The following is a 19,806-nucleotide window of genomic DNA, read 5'->3' on the forward strand; positions in this document are numbered from 1 at the left end:
ACTTCAGACGCAGCCTGTTTTGACTTCCACTCTCGAGTTGGATTTCAAAGCGCAACATCACCGATGCAGTCGGCAAGTGCAGAGTGAGAGGGATGTGTGTGTCCGTCCGTCCGTGCGTGTGTGTGTGTGTGTGTGTGTATTGGATACAGCAAAGGGTGGAAAAAATACGGGTGGTATATGCAAATGAATTGACAGCCCATAGCTGTCAAGATTAAAAGGAGGCTCTCTTAGCGCCAGGCCAGCGTTATGATGCCATAGTCACGGACAGCATCAGCAGTTCTGTCATAAACCGCGCCGGGTTTGATAAATATATGTTCCTCTCTCAAGGCATCTCTGATTCACTGTACCACACTCACAAGGACGTAAACACTTTCACAGATATACACTTTGTTTCATGTCTCCTCCAGCACAGAGGCATTTGACCCCGCTGTGCCCAAACGCTGTTTGTGTGCTATTGGCCAGTGAGCCGTTTCCATGGAAAAGAATGATTGTTTCTCCAATGTCCCCCGAAATGTCTCCGGGATTTGGCCTGAATTTCGCCGCCGCCATGTCCGTCCTTCACGACTTCCTTTGTACATCCAGTTGATCTAGCCATCCATCAGCCCAACACTTGTCCTTTCACATCCACAATATGGCTCCTTCATATAGTTATATCAATCTCCATCGATGCAATCACTGGAGATCCCAGTCTGGATCAGCGCCATTTTGTCCTCTAGGTATATATATAGAGATATATATATAATGTGTTTTCAAAGATTCTTGTGACTTTGTACAGAATCAAAGAGATTCGTAACATTTTGAATGTGTGTAAGTATAACAAAGAAAAAAGAAGAAGAAATCAACAATAAAAAAAGAAGTCATGCAAATCGATCAGAAGGCAACACAAAAGTGAAAGATGCCGTGGATGCTTATCTCAGTAACAGAGACGTTAAAAGTCTACACAGGCGCGCGCACACATACACACAGGAAAAGAAGCACAACAAAAAGTATCATACTTTCATAGTGGATTTACACAGAGTGACCTAAAACAAACCATGCAGACGTAAAAAACAACAACAATAATAACGAAAGAAAAAACCTTGAGAAAAAATGAAAACAACAACATGGAAAGAAAGAAAGAAAGAAAGAAAGAAAGAAAGAAAGAAAGAAAGAAAGAAAGAGAAATAAAGAAAGAAAGAAAGAATCAACTGACTTGTTTGGGTTGACGGTATGTTATGTAATGCCACTTTCTCCTTCAACAAGTTTTGGGTAAATATTTTCACAAATTTCGAAGTCCTTCTCAGCATTTTCACACAAAGGAAGAGAAGCCAGCGATGGGGGCTCGTGAGCCGGGGGCTAGGCTGCTGGGGGGCCTGTACAGGGTGCTGTGCTGGCTGGGGGGGTTGGAGCTCTGCTGGCAGGGGGTGGGAGTCCGGCTACCTTTGGGCCTGAACAGACTGCCTTGGCCCAGGGGCTGACCCTGGGGCTGACCCTGGGGCTGCTGGGGCTGGGGGCTGGGCGAGCTGAGCTGGGGCGGCAGTGGGGGCAGAGGGGGCAGGGGCGGCGGGGCGCAGTGCTCTGGCTCGCCTGACTCGGACTCGGTGTAGCTGTAGGCCTGCGCCCGGGATATGCCCTTCTGCTGCCGGCGCCAGGAGTTGTAGTACGTGGGGTCGCTTATGTAGTGGTTGACGAAGGAGTGGGTCTTCTGCCGGTTGGGGTCCACCTCGTACTCGCTGTCGCTGCCCTGTGGAGACGGAGAGAAGAGACACACGTGTGCGGAGAGTTAGTTAGCGTGGGTTCGATTCTGTGGCGCGATTGGGTGGGGCGGTTAGAGATGCGGAGGGGCTTTTTAAAATGCAAATGGACACGAGGTTATTGAGTTATTGTAGGGTTTCAGAGCAAAGTCACCAAAACGTAATTCGCCCTCACCCCTGTATGAACACCACACACAGGCGCACACATGCACGCGCGCCTACACAAACTCACACACCTTCACAGCACAGCACATGAACACACATGGACACCAAAAACAAAACAAAAAACATGACGAGATGGTTAGAGCATGATTATAAAATGACGTGTTACTGGAGCGTGCATTGTAAACGGACCATCAACACAACACAATTTGTCTTCGGGTCTTCGACTTAATCTACCAATCAGTCAGTGGATCCAGCTCTAGGTTCTGGATGGAGGATCTATGTAACCACTATACACAACACACCAGCAAGACGGGGTAGGGTGTTGTAGGCCGCAGTATGCCACAAGGACCTACAATAGGAATTGTGGGGGAGAGGACTGGATGGGGGACTAGCAGTAGGAACCAGCCCCTGATATATCTGGCTACAAACACTCAAGCAGGCAGCCACAAGAACCTCACCAAATGCAGTGGAAGTGTACGTAGGCCACCTGTCCCATACGAAAACACCAGCGCCTCCTAAGGGTGAACAAAACAATGCGGTTTAAAGCACCATAAAAGAGATATGACTGCAATGATCCCAATGAGCCACAGTGATGATGATACTGTAAATATATATACATATATTTTATATATATGTATACATATATATTTTTTGGATCCTGCATCGGATCCAATGATATTGAAAGGACCTGCTGTAACGGGGACCACATTTCCTTTCATGCCTTATTGCACAAGTTTGAATTCCCTCCAAGCCGTCTGGAAAGAAATGACAATCCTCCTCAGCACATTCTAGTAAGTGAGCCTCCACCTTGTTGCTGGCCGTGTTACATACTGACCCTCCACCTTGTTGCTGGGTGGGTTACATACTGACCCTCCACCTTGTTGCTGGCCGTGTTACATACTGACCCTCCACCTTGTTGCTGGCTGGGTTACATACTGACCCTCCACCTTGCTGCTGGCTGGGTTACATACTGACCCTCCACCTTGTTGCTGGCTGGGTTACATACCTCCACCTTGTTGCTGGCTGGGTTACATACTGACCCTCCACCTTGTTGCTGGCTGGGTTACATACTGACCCTCCACCTTGCTGCTGGCTGGGTTACATACTGACCCTCCACCTTGCTGCTGGCTGGGTTACATACTGACCCTCCACCTTGCTGCTGGCTGGGTTACATACTGACCCTCCACCTTCCTGCTGGCTGGGTTACATACTGACCCTCCACCTTCCTGCTGGCCGGGTTACATACTGACCCTCCACCTTGCTGCTGGCTGGGTTACATACTGACCCTCCACCTTGCTGCTGGCTGGGTTACATACTGACCCTCCACCTTGCTGCTGGCTGGGTTACATACTGACCCTCCACCTTGCTGCTGGCTGGGTTACATACTGACCCTCCACCTTGCTGCTGGCTGGGTTACATACTGACCCTCCACCTTGCTGCTGGCTGGGTTACATACTGACCCTCCACCTTGCTGCTGGCTGGGTTACATACTGACCCTCCACCTTGCTGCTGGCTGGGTTACATACTGACCCTCCACCTTGCTGCTGGCTGGGTTACATACTGACCCTCCACCTTCCTGCTGGCTGGGTTACATACTGACCCTCCACCTTCCTGCTGGCCGGGTTACATACTGACCCTCCACCTTGCTGCTGGCTGGGTTACATACTGACCCTCCACCTTGCTGCTGGCTGGGTTACATACTGACCCTCCACCTTGCTGCTGGCTGGGTTACATACTGACCCTCCACCTTGCTGCTGGCTGGGTTACATACTGACCCTCCACCTTGCTGCTGGCTGGGTTACATACTGACCCTCCACCTTGCTGCTGGCTGGGTTACATACTGACCCTCCACCTTGCTGCTGGCTGGGTTACATACTGACCCTCCACCTTGCTGCTGGCTGGGTTACATACTGACCCTCCACCTTGCTGCTGGCTGGGTTACGTACTGACCCTCCACCTTGCTGCTGGCTGGGTTAGATACTGACCCTCCACCTTGCTGCTGGCTGGGTTACATACTGACCCTCCACCTTGCTGCTGGCTGGGTTACATACTGACCCTCCACCTTGCTGCTGGCTGGGTTACGTACTGACCCTCCACCTTGCTGCTGGCTGGGTTACATACTGACCCTCCACCTTCCTGCTGGCTGGGTTACATACTGACCCTCCACCTTGCTGCTGGCTGGGTTACATACTGACCCTCCACCTTCCTGCTGGCTGGGTTACATACTGACCCTCCACCTTGCTGCTGGCTGGGTTACATACTGACCCTCCACCTTCCTGCTGGCTGGGTTAGATACTGACCCTCCACCTTGCTGCTGGCTGGGTTAGATACTCTCTTTGTACTCATGTCCTGCAACATTCCAGCTGTCACACAATTAGCAGCTTCATCGTTTAACACTCAGTGGGGATTGCTTATGGCCATCTAATTGCCATGAAAGGAAGCTGCCAATTGACCAATCACAGCCTCTGATTAATGACCTGGCCACCACAAACTAAGACAGCCAGTCCTAATGCAAAGAAGCAGCTTCCAATGTGCATTAACAAAGACACAAAGGCCCATTCTTTTCAGGGCAGTGTTGGTTTCCAGGTACACCACAGAGATGGTGCTGATCATTTTCACTGTTTCAAGGTTCTTTTCTCCCTCACCCCCCATATATGATCACGTCCCTTCTCTTCACACGGGGCTATGGGTGCTGCCCTGTAGTGTAGACTGACACACTCCACAAAGCCACTCTCTTCCTGGCTATTGCACAGCACATATGTGCTGCATATGGCTATAGGGTCAGAGTCCCCTCTCTCCTCCCTCCCAGCTCTGAGCATGCACTGTGTTCCCTATGCCAAACCCCTATATGAGCTTGTTTTTTTAAACATATGTCAGGAGAGTTAACACATGTCAAAGTAGACAATGCTCCTGATGAATTATGGGAAAGATAGGTCACGCTTCTTTGATTCTGGCTGATTCCTAACCAAAGGAAAAGCATCCCCCCCCCCTCTCTCTCTTCCTGCCCCATCAATGAATCAAAAGCAGACATTGTGCAAAGGCATCCCAATGCCAATTTGGCCCTCCACATTCTGAACTTGATTTAAGTTGCTTGGCAATAACTGTCATGGAGATGATCATTCTTTAAAATGATATGTTTCTCTGAAGTGTTCCTCCCAAAGGCACTTCAGACTGTGAGGGGGGTGTGTGTGTGTGTGTGTGTGTGTGTGTGTGTGTGTGTGTGCATGCGTGTGTGTGTGTGTGTGTGTGTGTGTGTGTGTGTGTGTGTGTGTGTGTGTGTGTGTGTGTGTGTGTGCGTGCGTTATTGTTGCCCCCATTGTGAGCACTTGAGACCTACCAGTGTTGAAAGGCATTCCAGTCATGCCAATGCATTCAGCAACACAACAAGAGAATAACAAGAAGCACTCACTGTGGTCCAACAAGACATTCTGAGCCACTTCAAGTGGCATTATCTCACTCTGAAGGCATCGATACTGCTTCCAGAGATGCCGCACCAGCCCAGCCCTGTGCGTGCACATGTGTGTTTGTGCACACGTGTGTCTGTGTGTGTGCACGCGTGTGTGTGTGTGTGTGCTGTGCACGCACATGTGTGTGTGCAGGGCCGCGGGAAGTACGGGTGCTGCAGGTGCTGCAGCACCCCCTAGTGGCGAGATGACCCCCCCCCCCCCCAAAAAAAAAGAGAGAAAAAAAAGAATATATATATATATATATATATATATATTTTTTTTAACAAATGTAATTAAAAATATTTTGCAGTGCACTATGTTCCTTTCTTGTTTGGAAATGTTTCGGGAAATGATTGCATTATTGATATACTGAAAATGTAGCCTATTTAAATAGAATTATCAACAATAACAATCAAGGAAGTTACGTGCTTGTAGGCTAGAGAAGAAGAAGAAGCGTGCATGCGCGCACATGTTGTGTTGAACCAACCAACAACCAATACGAATTGTTTAATCTGGCAATAAAGAAATGTGAACTTGACATGCTATTTTAATAGCCTACTCAAAAATGCACCTCCCACTATACAGCAAAGAGAGGAGTCAATGTTTCTTGATATAATCATTGCCATTCACATCAGAATAATTAGTCTAGTCATTAAGTTTGCTGATAATATTTCTATCATGTTAAGTCTGTGTCATGTTAACTGGTGTATTCAGAGCAAATAGGGAGATATAGAGCATTAGAACACGGCTCTCTTGAATACTCGATTCTGATTGGTCAATCAACAATATTCACCGGTCATTATTTCTCGACAACCGACCGCTGCTCTGCCACACCTGGATTAATCAGTTGATAAGAGCTTTTTGTCAGCAAGACACTACTAATTAGGCCAACCAGTTGCAGCTGTGGTGTCTTGTGTGCCAATTACGAATGAAACCACTTTGTAGTTGAAAACGCTATTAAAAAATCTATTTGAATAATTATTTTTGTCAGATTATTGAATGATTTAGTTGTAGGCCGTGTTCTAAGCGGGATAATGTATATTGAGGCGGTGATTACTGGGAAATAATGACCTTCAGGTGAACGATTAAGCCCTCCGCTGGCGCGTCGGGCTCAATCCACCTGTCGGTCATTATTTCCCCCGTAATCACCGCCTCAATATACATTATCCCTTACTTATCATCATGCTATATATCTCCCTCTTTGCTCTGAATGAGTGAGAAAAGGAGAAAATACTGAATAATTACATCACAACAGTATCCTAATCTTAATTTAAAATGAGATATTCCTCTAAATATGGCAAAAATAAAAAAAAATAAAACGTCAAATTTTCCCAGCACCCCCTCCTTAAAGTGACTTCCAGCGGCCCTGTGTGTGTGTGTGCACGTGTGTGTGTGTGTGTGTGTGTGTGTGTGTGTGTGTGTGTGTGCGCGCGTGTGTGTGTGCTGTGCTGCACATGTGTGGCAGTGGGAAAGAGCGGACCATGCAGTCCTAAGTGTTGACACAGTGGATTGCATGCTACTCCGGCCCAGACCAGCTCAGCCGTGGACTGGAGTGTGTCAAACACATGTTGCGTCTCTTGAGACGTTCTAGCGACAAGTACACACCACTCCAATGCGGCCTCCCACATTACTCCTGGTCCACTGCCAGTTCTTGTCAGAAAGAACTGCAGGGTCCTACTGAGGACCTATACATTGGTAAAGGGTCCTACTGAGGACCTATACACTGGTAAAGGGTCCTACTGAGGACCTATACACTGGTAAAGGGTCCTACTGAGGACCTATACACTGGTAAAGGGTCGTACTGAGGACCTATACACTGGTAAAGGGTCCTACTGAGGACCTATACACTGGTAAAGGGTCCTACTGAGGACCTATACACTGGTAAAGGGTCCTACTGAGGACATATACACTGGTAAAGGGTCCTACTGAGGACCTATACACTGGTAAAGGGTCCTACTGAGGACCTATACACTGGTAAAGGGTCCTACTGAGGACATATGCACTGGTAAAGGGTCCTACTGAGGACATATGCACTGGTAAAGGGTCCTACTGAGGACCTATACACTGGTAAAGGGTCCTACTGAGGACCTATACACTGGTAAAGGGTCCTACTGAGGACATATGCACTGGTAAAGGGTCCTACTGAGGACCTATACACTGGTAAATGGTCCTACTGAGGACCTATACACTGGTAAAGGGTCCTACTGAGGACCTATACACTGGTAAAGGGGAAAAAATGCCTTTACAGCCTGTGAAACAGCTCCACACTTCAAGACATTACAAGCTAATTAGTAGAGATGAATGCAGCTCTGCACTAAGCCCCAAGGGAAGCCCCGCCCTTAGCGAGGATAAAGGCGAGACACACACACACACACACACACACACACACACACACACACACACACACACACACACACACACACACACAGGCCAACTGAGGTCAAATAGTAAATATTTATTTTCATCACTAGGACTTTAACTTACACACAGAGACAGTGGGATTAATTACTGAGACCTCTTGACAGTATGTTTCCAGCTGATATTCAGGGTGTCTGCAGCAAGGCTTTCATGTTGACAGCAGCAGTTGGTGTCTGTAGCAGCGTGCTAAAGTTCTCCTGTCTTTTCTTGTCTACAGTGGTGCTAACCGCTTGAATGGGAGAACAATGTGGGGGGAAAAACACTGGAAAACAAAAACAAATCATCCAAAGGGAAGTACGTCAAATACAAGTCACAATTACTTGACCTGTTTTGTCGGAGATACATTGCTCATTACGATGATACATTTGCGCTTGCGTACAGAAGCAGAGAAGACGGGTGTGGAGGCACAGTGAGTCAGACGCAAACTCATTTGAAGAATGTCAACCTTTGACCTCTGTGGTGAGAGTTGAGCCCAGATGGCAGAAGCTGTCATCTGTGATGGAACACAAGCTATGGCCTCACATCTTCTCAAGTGTGAACGTGCTCTCTCTTTCTTGCAACTGCATTCATGTTGTTCTGCAAAGCACCTTGAGATGAGCATGTCTACTTCAGCTTTGTGACTTCATCTGGCTTTGATTTGACTGGGCTTTATATGAGATGACGTGAGACAGAGACAACCTACTCATGGCTAGCTGGGCCCCCATCCCCATCCCCCCCTCCTCCCCACCGTGGTACATGCATACCCCCCATCCCCATCCCCCCCTCCTCCCCACCGTGGTACATGCATACCCCGATACCAGACAGTGGGGCCAGTCCTTTGTCCTTCAGTTATGGATTATTACAGGGGGGAGGGGGAGAAAAGGGGGGCTGTGCTATTTCCCTCATTGATGTCGTGAATACAGCGGGGGTCCCCAGAGACAAAGACAAGGACAACGTATGCAGAGGTGGGAGGGGCTTTGGAGTGTGTGTGTGTGTGTGTGTGTGTGTGTGTGTGTGTGTGTGCGTGCTAGAGGCTTTAATCACGATGACATCCCCTAACTGCAGATTAGGAAGTCCTGACATGTTTACACTACAGTACATGCGTTTGTGTCTGTGTTAAATTATGGATAGACTAAGAGGAGAGAGGAGAACAAAGTGGAAATGAGGGGGATGTAAACATGCACGTGGAAGCACACTGAGATGCCTGCTGCGTCTGAGTCCAGCTGTATATCATCATAACAGACAGGGATGTATCCCTTCCACCAGTCCAGCACCAGTGTGTTTTCGCTTCATGAGAACAACATTAGATGTTTCACTGTCCTGTTGTCTGATGTCCCCGGTCTGGCAGACATTATTCTCAAGCAAAAAAGGTTTTACAGTCTTATCACTGCGATCCATTGTCAGTTTAATTCTCGATAGGAATATAGTGCTATCATCTGTCTCATAAAACACAGACGCCATCAAATTATATAAAAAAAGAAAATAATCTAGTTTATCCACAGTCTCATATTTCTTCTTCTATTCGGGGCTGTGACATCATGCTGCAGACCGGGCCAGTCAAAACAAAGTGGCGCGTTGTCACTAGAGACAATCTAAACATTACAGTTCTCTGTTGAGCCTCAGCCAAAAGAGCTACAGTAGCCAGCAAGACAAGGGAGGGTGGAGAGAGAGAGAGACAGAGAGAGAGAGAGGGCGTGTGTGTGAGAGAGAGAAAGCAGACATTTTTCTTCCTCTCCCACAGAATAGCATTGTGTACAGACAGAGCAGTATCTACAGTCGATATCTCAGAGATGTGACTCAGACTCAGAGATGAGATCATACAAAGGGGGTGCTACAGACACAACCTTGGGAGATGAGAAGGTTTATAAAAGGCAGTAAAGTCTGTGCCTGCAGCGAGGCAGCGGTGCGTTAACGGTGGCCTCATTGCTTTGCCAAGCCCATATTGGCTTCCAAATCCCCTCTTGAGGAGGAGGACAATAGTCAACTTCTACCTGCCGGTGGAGCCTCCGGGGGTTCAAGAAGACAGCCGGCACAAAGTCACACTGATAGCTCAGAGTTATCTACTCAATAAAACTTCAAAGGACATTCTTGGGTTTTTCAAAGGCACCACTGGGTGTTGATATGGTGTCCTGTCAGGGGCATGGCAGTGGAACCCCGGGGGAACAGGCACTGCTCTGTGTCCTTTAGCCCATCAAAGCCCACGCCAGCCCCCCAAATCTGCAGTGTGTCATCTCGGGCTGAGGGCGCAGACGCCGCATCAGGGCCATGTTTGACAATACGCAAGTGTGAACGCTAGATATGTCAGGCGGCCGACGAAACGTCAAAATGCTTCATTTGGGAGGATGTTGTCACGCTGGGAAAGAAGCTGTCCATAGTGACTCATTGTAGGGAGATTTTCATTTGATCTGGGAAAGGGGCTTAGGTCCTGATAAGGCCAGGTGGGGAGAGATTTCTGGCTGTGGAATTCACAGTAGGGACACATTTAGCTGAGAGATATTCCCGGATCATTCGGGAGGCCCGGAATAACGAATTCCAAGATGAAAGAAAACACTGAAGGAAGCCTGGAACCCGGGGAATTCAGGACCACTTCCCCCCATGACTCTTTCATCTGACTGGGATCAAAACCAGACTGCGGACCATAAGCCTGCTTTGCAGCAAAACCACAGAGTGCCGGGGAGGAAGAGGCGACATCAACACAAACAGCAACAACACGCAAAGACATCGGGAAGGAAATGGCAGATAAAAGAAAAAAGGGGGTGAAAAAAACATGAAAAAGGAAGAAAAAAGTTCAGAAATTAGAGACGTGGGTGGCCAACAGGGCGATCAATGGAAGGAGCAAGAGTGAGAGGGGGGGGGGGGGGGGGGGGAGGGGGGAGAGAGAGAGAGGGGGGAGGGGGGTACAGCTCATTGATTACAGTCACACAGGGTCAGATCTTTGTGGTGCAGCACATGCAGCACAGCAGACAGAGGCCACTGGTCAAAGGCATTGAGTAATGGCTGTCAAAGGAGAAGGGAATAGTGGAGGTACTGGATCCCTTTAGGCCACCATCTATCAGTCATGCCAGTGTGTGCTTGGCTTGAATGAGCACGACACCTTAAACCTTCTGAAGCTTCCGTGCAAAGCTAGATTTTGGACTACATACTGCTGCAAACAGTCTGTCCAACCCAGGAACAGAGCAGGTGGAGCACCCAGATCCTACATTTCCCTCACAGTTTCCACTGACTTTGGCTGACTTTTGCTGAAAGTTTGGCTGGAAGGCCAACTTTAATAGTCCCAAAATAAAAGCTGGCAGAGTGCATCAGCCCTCACTGTCTTACATAATGAGAGCCGTGGTTCAGTGAATGCAGTGGCCTGGATCAGAGGTGGATACAGTATATGACATTCTCTCCACAGGATCAGAGGTGGATACAGTATATGACCTTCTCTCCACAGGATCAGAGGTGGATACAGTATATGACCGTCTCTCCACAGGATCAGAGGTGGATACAGTATATGACCTTCTCTCCACAGGATCAGAGGTGGATACAGTATATGACATTCTCTCCACAGGATCAGAGGTGGATACAGTATATGACCGTCTCTCCACAGGTCACCGCCTGACCTAAACGCCGCTTCACAGACACAAGTGATTAAAGGATGGCTTTACCCATAATCAACCCACTTTGTATGATTCATAATCTTGGTAATATAAGCACATGAGCAGTGTTTACCTTCTCTCTCTGTTTTGCTCACGGAGATCTCTCATTTCCTCCTCTGGCAAAGCGCTCCGTTGTGACGCGTTTTACGTCACAACGGAGCTGCGGAAGTTCTGCTGGAGAGTCAGAATCTGCTCCGAGGGCGGCTGTTATTGTTTATTTCTATTTTTTAAGTATGTGCACTTCCACGGAGAATCACATCAAAAGCCTTAATGAGCCTTAATGACTTGCAGCTGGTCGGCCAGAGTTTCTGCAGGAGGATTTTTCTCCGTGAGGTAAACAGAGAGAGAAGGTAAACACTGCCCATGTACTTATATTACTGAGATTATATATGATACAAAGTGGGTTGATTATCGGTAAAGCCATCCTTTAATATCTTAACCTGCACAGTAACATGTTAGGATGTTAACATCTTAACCTGCACAGTAACATGTTAAGATGTAAACATCTTAACCTGCACAGTAACATGTTAGGATGTAAACATCTTAACCTGCACAGTAACATGTTAGGATGTTAACATCATAACCTGCACAGTAACATGTTAGGATGTTAACATCTTAACCTGCACAGTAACATGTTAAGATGTAAACATCTTAACCTGCACAGTAACATGTTAGGATGTAAACATCTTAACCTGCACAGTAACATGTTAGGATGTAAACATCTTAACCTGCACAGTAACATGTTAGGATGTTAACATCTTAACCTGCACAGTAACATGTTAGAATGTTAACATCTTAACCTGCACAGTAACATGTTAGGATGTTAACATCTTAACCTGCACAGTAACATGTTAGGATGTTAACATCTTAACCTGCACAGTAACATGTTAGGATGTAAACATCTTAACCTGCACAATAACATGTTAGGATGTTAACATCTTAACCTGCACAGTAACATGTTAATCTCTCATCTCTCCACCTGCCCTGCCAGGGCCGCTGGAAGTCACTTTAAGCAGGGGGTGCTGGGAGGAAGGGACTCTCATTTTTTAGCCATATTTAGAGGAATATCTCATTTTAAATTAACATTAGGATTATACTGTTGTGATGTAATTATTCAGTATTTTCTCCTTTTCTCACTCATTCAGAGCAAAGAGGGAGATATATAGCATGATGATAATGCTCTATATCTCCCTATTTGCTCTGAATACACCAGTTAACATGACACAGAGTTAACATGATAGAAATATTATCAGCAAACTTAATGACTAGACTAATTATTCTGATCTGAATGCAATGATTATATCAAGAAACATTGACTCCTCTCTTTGCTGTTTAGTGGGAGGTGCATTTTTGAGTAGGCTATTAAAGTAGCATGTCAAGTTCACATTTCTTTATTGCCAGATTAAACAATTCGTATTGGTTGTTGGTTGGTTCAACACAACATGTGCGCGCATGCGTGCTTCTTCTTCTTCTCTAGCCTACAAGCACATAACTTCCTTGATTGTTATTGTTGATAATTCTATTTGAATAGGCTACATTCTCAGTATATCAATAATGCAATCATTTCCCGAAACATTCCCAAACAAGAAAGGAACATACTGCACTGCAAAATATTTGTAATTACATTTGTAAAATGAAAAAAATGAAAAAATCATCTCGCCACTAGGGGGTGCTGCAGCACCTGCAACACTAGGGGGTGCTGCAGCACCTGCAGCACCCGTACTTCCCGCGGCCCTGTGCCCTGCTGTAGCTAGATCTTACCAACGCTGCAGGCCATATGCATTAACTCATTGAGTGCCACGGACGTCGATCGACGTCAAAGTAAATAGTGACGTAGAGTGCCACGGACGTCGATCGACGTCAAATGCGTTTTTTGACGGTGGGACGTGGATGAAAGCCTCAGGCATCTCCTGTACAAATATGGGAGCTATTGAAGGTGTATAACCTATTTTACGGACTCATTAGGTGGCGACAGTGCTCTCCAGATTAGAGACAGGTCCGGAGAAACAGGAGGAAAAAGCCGTGATCAAAGAGAAACCGATGCATGCTGCAGCCAGAGCCATATAGATTGCTCTGTCTGGAGCTGACGTTGGCTGCGAACAGGAGTCAATCCGCGCCCACAACTGAGCCCCTCTGTCTCTGTCTGTCTGTCTGTATAGTTTCTCCACACGATTAGCCACCAGAAAAGCAGCACCCGACGCCAAACCATTCAGCAGTCCGGTTTGGCTCTTCCCTGTCGCGCTGGGAGCCGCCCGGCACACACAAACGGAGCACTCCGAAAATAGAGTGGGTGCGTGAGGCTGTGTAGTGTGGGGAGGAGTTTGCAGCTGAGGGGGGGAGGGGGGGAGAGGGGGTGGGGCACGCAGGGCATCACACAACTACACCACGTCACTACATCAGAAAATATTATCTTCAGACTCAGTGAATTTGCTTGAAATGCTGCATTTCACAAAAGGCGGAATATCTCAACTAATAATTTGAAACGCCTGTATTTGCTCAAAACGACCTATCTTCTCCGGCTCATAACTAAAGAACGGAAAATGGTATCAATAAACTTTTTTTTGCTGATGATACAATAGAGCCAGCTCGTTCTTTGTGCGTGTTCGGTGTTTACATAGTAATATCACACAATATTCTGTGGGCCTCGAGAAATCACTGAAAACGCTCTGAAAACTCTGGCACTGGGAGCGTCCGTTCTCCAAAAGTGGCTGGCACTCAATGAGTTAATGTGAATGGCATACAGATTACACCATGTGGACAGGGTAAATCGTATGGACGGAGGACGTATGATGTACGATGACAAATAGACATTTTATACAGACAGGTGCTGAACATTTATATATCGACAGAGTATATGAGACAATAGTGTAGGTGTTGCACCTGTGAGTCTGAGATCTCAGAGGGTTTCTCCGTCAGGCTGCTGCTCTCGGCGGGGATCAGGTCATTGTACTTGGTGGTGCTGACGTCCTCGTCTGAATAGTGCAGGCTGCCTGGACTGGGCCTGGGAGGAGACCTGGGGACACAAGGATCAAACTCATTCAGCTGATTCAAGAACAGTAGGCTCTTTCACACACAGATCGCGCAAAATTGCAGTTCAGAAAGCCCGCAGTCCACTGACATCGGGGTAGAGATTTCTGAAGATGACTGGGAGACAGTTTGCTATGATGCACAAACCCAGACTATCAATACCAGATTCAAGCTGCTACAATATAAATGGATTATGCGTACATACATTACTCCCTACCTGTTACATCGTTTTGACAACAATAATCCTGATTTATGTAGTAAATGTAGTCTAGACTTTTACTTTATTTCATTGCCTCTGGAGCTGTCCGAAAATTAAGCAATTTTGGGGGAAAGTCATACAAACTATATCTGACATCACTGATGTTGCATTGCCGATCTGCCCACAGAAAACCCTTTTGAAGTTCAAACACCCTTCTTCTTGCTTCAAAGACTTTGCACAATAAAATCCAATCCCCGTCTCTCAGCAGATAAACATGCTGATAATCAAATTAAGTCGAGCAACCACTCCATTCCAGGCACGATAACACTTTGAGACAGGGGAAAACTACTGCTCAGTTCCCAGTGTACACTACACTGTTTGTTTTCAAGTTCACATGTGCATGTGTATTCCTCTGTGTATGTGTGTGTGTGTGTGTGTGTGTGTGTGTGTGTGTGTGTGTGTGTGTGTGTGTGTGTGTGTGTGTGTGTGTGTGTGTGTGTGTGTGTGTGTGTGTGTGTTTGTGTGAGGGCGACCTGATGAGAATCATGGGACAGCCATGAGCTGCCTACAGCCAGTATAATAATAGAATAATTCTCTCTGATTCAGTCCTGGCTGTGGGCTGTGGAATGTCAAAGCACTGGGCCCTTGTGACTAAATTATAAATTAACTCTTGTGGTGCTCAAGGAGGCATCATCAAACAGGTGCCAGCTTTAGGCTTTGCTCTGGCAAAGCTTATCACAGCCGACGTGTCGTGAATCACCGTGTGGAGTTATACTATCGCTGGCATGCTCCAACAATCAGTGGCGTAAGTTTCCAGGGTATAAAAGAGGTAATAATGAGGTACTGAGGGAAGGGCGGATCCTTGAAGGCAGTGTGGGATCAGAATAGGATGGAGGGGAGGTGTTGAGTGTATACCTACGCCAGCTGAAAGAAAGGGGACATGAGGCAAAAATGAGGTCAGAGAAAGAGGAAAATACTGGACAAAACATGCCCCATAATGGTGAGCTCCATTCAGGGGCTCTTTAAAGTCAATGTGAGAGAGAGAGAGAGAGAGAAGGCTCTGGGTGCCTAAGCCCCTCCATACTGTCCCCAGTCCTGCTACACAAACAGCCATGTGTTTCTGCTGATTGCTGCTGGTTTGGCCCATTGCTCTGGGACATACCAGGCCTCAGCCTCCAGCTGCTGCACAGACAGCCGCTTCACAGCTAAAAAAAAAAACAGACATTTGCATAAGTATTTTCCAAATAAATATATTTTGAAAGCATTGGGTATATGGGGGGTATAGTGGGTATATTTCAACAGTTTTACTATGGGGTGTTTTGAGTGTGTTGTCGACCAAACGCAAACCCTCAACCCTACTGGCTGCTCAACCCTACTGGGAAATCAGGAAGCAAGCTGCAATTCAATTAGGTTGGATGAGTTCTATTAAAGTAGACTAGCATGAATTCACTTCACCTGAGTCGACGAGTGAAATGTGGACAATGGAGAGCTATTAATGTACAATGTATTTGAATTTGCATCATTTGTATGGAGTGTGTGTGTGTGTGTGTGTGTGTGTGTATGTGTATGTGTGTGTGTGTGTGTGTGTGTGTGTGTGTGTGTGTGTGTGTGTGTGTGTGTGTGTGTGTGTGTGTGTGTGTGTGTATGTGTGTGTGTTTGCATGAGTGTGTGTGTGATAGATAGAGGCCGAGGGCAGCTTGAGTGCCTCTGTCTGTGTGGACTTACATGTATTATCTGACCTTGTTGCCAATTTAAGATGAGGACACTCCATTACTGATGAAGGACAGCAGACTTTGATAAGAGACGCAGCCCTTTGATTCCCTCAGTACTGAGGGCAAAACACGCTCTCATGCTGAGCAGCCTCCAGTCTTTCTGTTTGCCATCAGTACCTCCTGCTGTTACACATCCCACACATCAAATAGTATTTGCCAATATGTCTTGTTTTAACATGCATGGAGCACGGCTGGGTTTGATGCATCAGAGACAAATTACATACTGTAGTGTAGCATCAAGGTTAGTTGTATATATCAAAGAAATCTATGTAAAATTGGTTTGAATTATTTGCTTTGATCATGAAAAGCATTTACAACTATACTCTTTTATACTTTTTTTTTTTATAGTTTTTCCTTTTTTCCTCCCATTTCTCTCCCCAATTGTATTTGGCCAATTCCCCCTGTTGTCCCGGTCGTTGCTCCACTTCATCTGTCGATCTGGGGAGATGTGAACTCACCAGCTGCTTCTTTTCACCTGACAGTGAGGAGTTTCCCCGGCAGGACCTAGCGCTTTGGGGGATAATGCTATTCCCCCCAGTTCCCCTCCCCCCGAACAGGCGCCCTTAACTGACCAGAGAAGGCACTAGTGCAGCGATCAGGACTCATACCCCACCGGCTTCCCACCCACAGACACGGCCAATTGTTTCTGTAGGAACATCTGATCATGCCAGAAGTACCACTGCCGGGAATTGAACACGGGTCTCCGCGGTGGTAGGCGAGCGCTTTCACCAACACTACTCAGATACCACCTTACAAGTACTCTTTGATAAATATCAACATCTTCCAACTACCTTCTACCATTCATGTTCCAACAATTCATGGTTGAGCATACATATTTTTAGTAGATATGGCCTTCAAGTAATGGCCAGGTGAATTTCCCCCCAGAGATGTTAATAATTAAATTTTTCTAAGATACAGTCCAACAAATCTACACGCTCCACACACCACTGTAACCTTTACTAATAAGTTGCATTCCTTAGCGGCCATTGCAGAAAGCCTCTTTCTACCACAGCCAAACAAAGAGCTGGGGCCAATGTGAAGAAATGCTATTGTGAGCCCACTGGGAGATTATGATAAACTGCCTGTTTAAAAATACAGAGGAAGCCCAGCTCAACAGCGGTAACCCCCCACTTTCTCCCTTCTCCTTGACTCGCATACACTGTTGAGCAAGGCGTAAATAATTTATCAGCTCTCTTGCATGAATGGGGAGGGGGTCCATTTTAATCCCCTCATAGCTAAATCCAGGGGGTAGGTAATGAGAGGCAGGGGGTGAAATCATATCTGCCCCTTTCTCTGGTCTTCTCCCCACAATCGCCTGTAGGGACTCATTAACATGTCTGCAGCATTCAACAGCTTTGTCAGTCCGAGTGTTTCAAACCATGTTCATCTACTGCATGTCCTTCAGTGATAGCCTGGGTAAACCCAGCCTCCACGTGACCTCTATGTACTATCAGTCACGAAGAAACTTACGCTACAGGCATAGCCTGTGACGTCACGTTGAAGGCTTACCCAGCCTACTTCACTGAGACATCCACAAACCCAAAACCAATGTCTGGTCTAAATACAGTATTCACCTTATGTAGAAGAGACAGTCTGGCATGAGAGACTAACAGGAAGTGTAAACACAATCGGAAGTTCGGATTGTGTTTACACTTCCTGTGACTCATAAACCTAGTCTGACTCATATGTGAGTCAAACTAGGTTTGACCAGGTGAGTCAGACTAGGTTTGAGCAGGTGAGTCAGACTAGGTTTGAGCAGGTAAAACAGCCGGCGATTTGAACAGGAAGTCGTGACACAATGGGTCAAGTGGGCGGGGCTACATATGGTGAATAGGTTGAAAACAAAGTGGACTGCACATTAGTGCAAAGCAAGGCTCCAAAGTAATAGGAGCTGCTACGGCTAATCCTCCTCTCTTCACCATAACAGCAATAAAACATGGATCTGTTGGATCTTGAACTTCAGCCACAAAACTCATTTGGATGCTTTGTGTGTAATTCCAGGCAGAAGGTCACACTGGCCCTGGCTTGCTCATGTCTTACGTCATCAGTAGGAGCACATAATACCCAGACTGTCTGTTTCAACATTTACAACTGAGCCAGTGCTGGAGAGCTGGAACATTTGATTTTAGCGTTAGCGCGACTATTTGAATGAACTGCAGCCTTTTAAAATGAGTCCAAACAAGTAACCTTCAAGTACTGCAGCAAGAGCGTTTGTAATTAGTTACTACTCGACTTGTCGGCAAATACTTTTTTTTTTTTTACCTGCTTGTACCAGAGGGGTGGAGTTTCCTGCATACTGACAATTCAATCACCAAATGCAAGCGCACTCGGTAGAGTACATCCCTTCGCCACGGAGCGTGAATCTGTTTGGAAGTTAGGCACCTTGTTGTGATTGCCCATTACCACGCCCCCTTTTGGCCAGTGGGCGTGGAAAGCTAATCACTCCTAAGTTGGCCCATGACCAACCTTTCTGCCACGTTTCATGCAAATCCATTGATAACTTTTTGAGATATCCTGCTGACAAACAGGGTCGAAAACATAACCTCCAGCCAACTCTTTGTTGGGGTCCGTGGCGCAGGTAATTAATTTCAAAGACCTGTCCATCTGACCTCTAAAACCAACCATAAATGTTGTATTTGCTATCTGACGCACACCAGCTTACCAGCAAACTCTGAATAGAATTAGAAGAATGTCATTAAGCTATTCTGAAGCTGTTGTCAGGCTGTCTTTTGTATTCTGAGACCAGTGAACATGATAGGGCATTAATCTATAATCTGAGGCTCAGGTGTTGGGATCCCTACACCTCTACATGGGCCCAGTTCAAAGAGCGCCGATCCAGAAGCTACATCTGTGCATTCTTTCACTCCCTGCCTCCCCTTCAAGCCAGAGACCTAACGAGAAGCTGTCTGGAAGCTCCTCAAAGACCCAGACCATCTTTGATCCTTCCCCAAGGTCACACACTCACACAGACACACACAGACACACACAAACGCATGCATGGACACATAAAACTACATTTCACACACACAGATCCACATGTACGTACACATATACACACATAAAATAGAATATAAAATACTTGTCACAAACAATATTTATACACACCCACACAAATACACACAGAGGGGTCTAATTCATTTAGGGTGCAAAGCACCAGAGTGCACCTGCCTCCGCCTGCTGTAATAGCCCTTTCTGACAGCAGCCATTTGTGTCTAAAAGACAGGAAGTAACACAGGTGCACCAAAACATAAATTAGGGCTTCCAACTTCCAGTCCATTTCCAGTGATGGGGCCCTAATTAATAAGTTGGTTGCACCTGTGTTTACCCTTCCTTTTAGACACAAAATGGCAGCTGTGAAAAAGGCCCTTTATATCACCCAGTCAGTGCCACTATGCACAATGAGTACATCAATATGATATACATTAATGC

The 19,806-nt window shown here is 46.5% G+C and overlaps 1 protein-coding gene across 1 annotated transcript in view; it reads right to left on the bottom strand.

Moving 5' to 3' along the window:
- Positions 1-1,288: 1,288 nt before the first annotated feature.
- The window catches only part of LOC310775234 (protein sidekick-2-like), a gene marked incomplete at both ends in the record, with an annotated part of 447,718 nt that continues 429,200 nt past the window's right edge, over positions 1,289-19,806 (bottom strand). The window contains 3 exon segments of the mRNA XM_083635352.1: positions 1,289-1,723; positions 2,357-2,413; positions 14,260-14,392. Of these exon segments, the coding sequence (XP_083491478.1) occupies positions 1,289-1,723; positions 2,357-2,413; positions 14,260-14,392 (625 nt within the window).

This window comes from Poromitra crassiceps (assembly GCF_964638095.1).
Source record: "Poromitra crassiceps genome assembly, chromosome: 4".
Taxonomy (NCBI): domain Eukaryota; kingdom Metazoa; phylum Chordata; class Actinopteri; order Beryciformes; family Melamphaidae; genus Poromitra; species Poromitra crassiceps.